Genomic DNA, 5,796 nt, shown 5'->3' with positions numbered 1-5,796 from the left:
TGTTCCTTATCTGAACTCCACTGCGTTTATGTTGGCTGACTTAAATGGCAGGGCTTCTAGGCAGAGATCAGATTGTATTCAAAGCTCCAATATTTCTTAGTAATGATTACTAACAAAAATGCCTCCATAAATCTTTCAAAAACTAATGGCCCCACCACACACACACACACACACACACACACACACACACACACACACACACACACACACACTGTGAAAGAGAATCAGAGAAAATAATCCTCAGAGTGAAATAATGCACTGACACTTTAAGCATCAGCGATAGGTTCAGTAAAATTAGATAAGCACAGCTAACTACTTGGTCCATAGAATCCTTTTTTCCCCCCTAATTGTCCAGATTTCAAACAAGTTGGGGGAAAAATAAAGAGGGAGGGGACTGGTTCGATACTGTAAACCAAATAAAATCTTAGGTCATCCTGGAGCTACAACCAGTTTGAAAAGAAAATTGGATTTATAGCAAAGTAATTTACCCTTCAAGATGAAGGGTAGACTGCAAGGAAAGGGTGTTTTATTCCCTTCATTTCTTCTGCAAAAACCCCCACACCCCTCTCTATGGATAAAGCCTTAAATAAACCACTATAGTAAAATGGAATATTTGTTCCATTTTAGTGGGAACATTTTTCAAAGTTTTTTTTAAACTAGGTTTTCTTACTCCAAGAACAAAAAAAATTCAGGTTTCAGGCATGAGCCAGTCATGTGCATCTTTTATCTATATTAGGGAAACAAAGCTAAACTGGAGTTTAAATATGTAACATTTCACACTGAGTTCTCATCTACAATTACTTTGTTCCTGGTAGAGGTAGTGCAGTTTAAGAGACTGGGCACCCATCTTACAAGGTTCAGAAGTATGGTGCCAAAGATCTAGCTACCTTCCTATAGACCGCTGTCCAGCTGGCAGCCTACATGCGGCCTTTGAGTGGTTAACTTGTGGCCTCTGGGCATCATTCCTCTCAGCCACCACTGTTGTCTACACAATTTCTGGCCGCCTCCCCATCCCTCTTCCCACTTCTGCTGCAGCATGTTGGGACTGGTGGGGTGGACCATTTTGCATGGCTATGGGAGTCTGCAGCCAGCGGTCTTGGGGGACCTTGCAAGGTATGGGGGTGCATGCAACAAGGGGGGAGGGAACCACAGCAGTATGCAAGGCATGGTAGCACTGGAATAGCACAGGTGGGGGGTGCCCCCCCCACAGCAGCAGACTGGGTGGAGTATGCAGGGATGGAGGGGACTCCAGCCATGCAGCAACACATACAGACCATGCAGAATCAGCCCAGGAGGCCTGTGATCCACCTGAGGCTCCTGTCTACTCAGAAGCTGGACAGCATTACTATACACTAATCTGGCAACTTTTAAAAGGCAACTTAAAGAGGTTGGCAGGGACAAGTACTGTTTTCTCTACATGAGTATTATACTGTGTTCACTGGGGGGGTTGGGAAATCAATATAGTAAGACAATACAAATTAAGTATAAAAGGGGGAAAGAACATTGTCATCACAGTTGCTACTCGAACATAATTTGTGACTTTAACATAAGCTCCTGAAAACAAACTATAAATTATTTCTAGTGAAAACATTTGTGCCTTGAAATTGTTTCAGTTATTGTGGGTAGTTGGTTTCCAGTTTCGCTTCTAGGTATTTTAGTACTGTTATTTTCTTAAAACTTAAGACATGTTTTCCCAAAAAGTGTTTTCAAATTCAAACCTAGTTCGAAAGAGAGAAAACGCATAAAAAGGGAGATGAAATGTTAATGTCTATAAAATGAGGAACTAAAAAAGGAACCAAGTAGTCCTGGGTTTAGAGTGGTGGCAAGCACTAAGCCAGCTTCCTGAGTATGGCTCTGACATCACCACCATTTTATACAAAACTAAAGATGAGGTTACTGTATAGGGACAGTTTTACACTACTCTGAGGTTTTATACTATACTATGTTTGTTCTAGATACTTGAACCATGACATATGTTTAGCGTAGGAGTATTCAACCCCCAGGTGGGCCCAATCCAGTCTCCAGCGCAACCTCATCTGACCTATGTGGTTTCGATGGACTGGGAAGACCCATGTGCCATGGCTGTGTACTCTAGACTGGGGAGGTGGGGTGATGCAGGACCTGATCCTGGCACACACCGCTAAGCAGAGGCAGTCTGGAGTTTGATCCTAACATGTGGGGCTGATCCCAGCAGGTAAAGGTGGCACAAGACCCTGGGACCCAGTACTGAACCAAAGTGGCCTGGCCCCATGCCACTCATCTGGTATAGTCTAATTCACAGATATCGTATGGTATTTTATTACAAGGTAAGATTTTAAGAACAAAAATAGTTTAATTGACATCACAAAAATATCTACTCAACCTTCTTCATTTTGGGGAAGATTTTTAGATAAAAACCAGGACATATTATCTATGATTTGGAGGTAACGTCAGAATTAGCTTAGCATAGTCTCCACCTAGTTTTGTTCAAGCGGTATAACATAATCTTACTGCTAAAAGTTCTGAGTATTTTAACGTGGTCTGTTTTCAAAGAATCATTGGAACCATCATGAATCTTAGTCCTCTCATGCCGTTAAAATATCTTTTACAGCAAATAATTTACCACAAATTAAACAATGAAACACACTACATCTAAGAAATAACATACAAGATACTACAGAACTGTCCCATTTACTTGTTGCTCTTCTAACCCCGAGCAATACAGAAAGTACAAGCAAAACATACATGAGAATACTTTTCTTTTACATGTACATTTTGCAAGACTGTTGTTTATACAAGAAGCACTTTGCTGAACTTGCCTTAAGTATAATCATAGAACCAGGATGTTATATGGCGATTTAGAGTAACTTTGCTCATCAAGTTTGGGTAAATAAACACAGACTAATAAAACTCCCTACAGAAACATCTGGCATCCAGAAAAGTACTTTCTACATACAGGTAGACTAGCTCCCAAATTTGCAAGGTTAAAAACAAAACTAATTCACTTATTCCTGTTGTGAGGGAATACCGTGTTTCTGCACTTGAAGTTAGACTATTCACTATTGTGCACTTTAAAGTTCTTCTAAAGATATAATGATTAACAGCAGGTAATACTGCTGACTTTAATTTTTAGTGTCTGGATATCTCTGAAGGGCTAGTGCATCTCTGAATTGTTAATGTCAGTGATTTTAAGAAAACCTTTGAAACCAGACATGAAATCTACTCTATCTTTAGATTTCCTTAGAATTCCACAAGTATATTTTTCAGGCAAGAAGAAAGGTTGATGTTTTGGAACTGAATTTAGATTCTGATGCCAAAAATATGGAAGTTAAATGGAAGAGAGTGACATTTTGTGTTGCTAAGTTCTTTTGGGACCAGAATAGAAACTTCAGTTATAAAACTTCAAAGACGTAACCAGCTCCACCTGTAAGAGTGCCCCTGCTCTTGGAAAAAGGCTATAGTATCTTAAAATTCACTCTTGTAGAAAGGACCTCATATATTACAGCAGGGCTGGGCAATTATTTGGGTCCAAGGGCCACATGGGGAGCTTTGACTAGCTGTCACAGGCCGGGTCAGCACCACCCACTCCCATCCTGGCCCTTCCACTGCAACAACTCATCAAACTCCCTAGGGGACTGCGGGCAAGCAGGAAGCATTGTTCAGGAGTGGGAGGGTGGGTGAGGCTGGGATCATGGGGCCTGGGACCCTTGGTGGGGAGGGGAGGGTACGTGCATGCATATGTGGGGGCTGCCTGGATACTAGGTCCCAGGAGCCTGCTATGGGTGAGGTGAGGGAGGGAGTGTGTACAGCAGAGCTTGCCCAGGGAGAGCAGACCATGCTACCTGTGCAGCACTCCATGCTATCCCTGGCTCAGCGAGGTGTTGTTCTGCTCTCCCTGCCTCCAGGGGTGGTTCCTGCTTCTGCCCTTGCTGCACCGAACGGCACTGAGCAGCTTCCTGCGGGGCTGTTCCTGGTGCAGCTGCAGCTGGCCAAGTGCTGCTTTGCTTCTCCCACCTCCAGTGGTGGCTCCTACTCCTGCCCCTGCCATGCCGCTCCTGACAGGCGGGTGGACAGCTTCAGCCAGGCAGCTCCTGCCCCAGTGCACAAGGCTTTAGCTTCTGGCCACCTTCCAGGGGAGGGTGCTCTAGGGCAGGAGCTGCCCATCTGAATCTGCTTGCCCAGAGCAGTGCAGCATGGTGCAGGTAAGATCAGGAAAAGGAACTGCCACTGGAGGCAGGGGGAGGAGAACAGCACTCAACTGCAGCTGCACCAGGAACAACCCCACAGGAAGCTGCTTGGCATGGTGTGGCGCAGCAGGGGCAGGAGCCACTGCTGGAGACAGGGGGAGCAAAGCAACACCCAGCTGCAGCCACACCTGGAACAGTCGCAACAGAAGCTGCATGCATTGGCCAGGGCCAGGCAGTGGGTGCTGGTGGGAGCCTGGTGCTGCCTCAGCATGAGTGGTAGGGTCTTGGTGCCATTTGGAGTGCTGCAGGGGTAGCCAAAAGCAGATCCAGGCACCTGGTGGGCCAGATCTACCCATAGGCTACCCACCCCTGCATTACAGCCATTACCTGAATTAAAAGAACTGAGTTCGTATCATCCTACACACAAACAAACATTTTCAACAAGGAGCTTCATGGAACCCAAGAACAAATCTTCCTGAATCAGCACCACTCACCTGGAATCAGTCCCCCAATGCATTGCATAAATTTTAGCCAAGTGTCCCCTCAGCGTTCTTCTAGTGCGCATCTGAATTCGCCCCACAGGATCAATGCTGGCTGTGATCTAAAACGATAAAGTTATTATACACCTTAGATTCTGCACCTATCTATCTTACTCAGTACTTTATTAATGCAATTATACTTAGAAAATTCCATTACAGACAGAGCAAAAGGGTACGCTATACACTTTGTTCGTATTCCCCAATGCAGACAAAGGGGCCAGGGAATTTGCCCTATGTGGTACTCTGGAGTCGTCACAAACACTATTCTTCCTTGGGGGGGGTCAACCCCTTATCTGACCTCTGCGGACAAAGCCACAAGGAAACGGGATTGCACAATACCCCTTTAAGGGTGCATTGCCACAAGTGGGAACATTTGTTCTCCTGGGGACAAACAGCAGTGGCACAGTATGTGCTGCTGCCACTTGTCCCCAGGAAATGCCCATGCACACATGCTCTGGAACACGGCACATTGCCCCAGGTGGACTAGAGGAGAGTGGGACCAGCACTTGGGCTGGCCCCAGCAGCCTTACCCGGGGTCCCCAGGGCCTCCGGGGGCTACAGCCGCTACTGCTATGTGTGCTGCCATGCATTTTTAAGGTGCAGGGTTTTTTTGACAAAGGGATCTCCCGGTGTCAACCCCTGCAAATTAGCAGTGCAAGGAACACCTACATGTGTGGGGTGCAGCGTCACAGACAGATCTGTGCTCACACTGCATATCTGTGCTCATCTGGAGATGCCCTAAGAGGGCAAGTGTATTACCCAAGCCTGCCAGGGAGCTAATGAATCAACTCAAACTCTCAGGCCACAGTTTTGTTTAGGTAGCATCAGGGATCCTGGTTTTTTCAGCTTACAAATGGCGAATTCTCTGATAAAGACCCGCATTCACTGATTAAAAGCCCCCAAATCTGTGTTTTTCCATGATTAAAATGAAACACCACTCTATATATAGCTATCACTTGAACACAGTGTTTTATTGATAGCTTTAAAATTGTAAATATATGTGAAAGCCCACCAGTGCCTCAATCACTATAATAAAATAAGATTCTAAATACCTATAAATTTTGGTTTGATTTGGGGGGGGGGGTTGTTTT

At 45.1% G+C, this 5,796-nt stretch overlaps 1 protein-coding gene across 2 annotated transcripts in view; it reads right to left on the bottom strand.

Moving 5' to 3' along the window:
- GNB1 (G protein subunit beta 1) overlaps positions 1 to 5,796 on the bottom strand; it is a 136,275-nt gene that overhangs the window by 41,569 nt on the left and 88,910 nt on the right. For both annotated transcript variants that reach the window (XM_019511692.1, XM_019511693.1), the window contains one exon: positions 4,661 to 4,767. In XM_019511692.1, coding sequence (XP_019367237.1) covers positions 4,661 to 4,767 — 107 coding nt within the window. The remainder of the gene's footprint in view (positions 1 to 4,660; positions 4,768 to 5,796) is intronic.

Source organism: Gavialis gangeticus, unplaced genomic scaffold (assembly GCF_001723915.1).
Source record: "Gavialis gangeticus isolate Ggan-Ray unplaced genomic scaffold, GavGan_comp1, whole genome shotgun sequence".
In the NCBI taxonomy this organism is placed as follows: Eukaryota; Metazoa; Chordata; order Crocodylia; family Gavialidae; genus Gavialis; species Gavialis gangeticus.
This window is presented reverse-complemented; position numbering and strand designations above follow the sequence as displayed.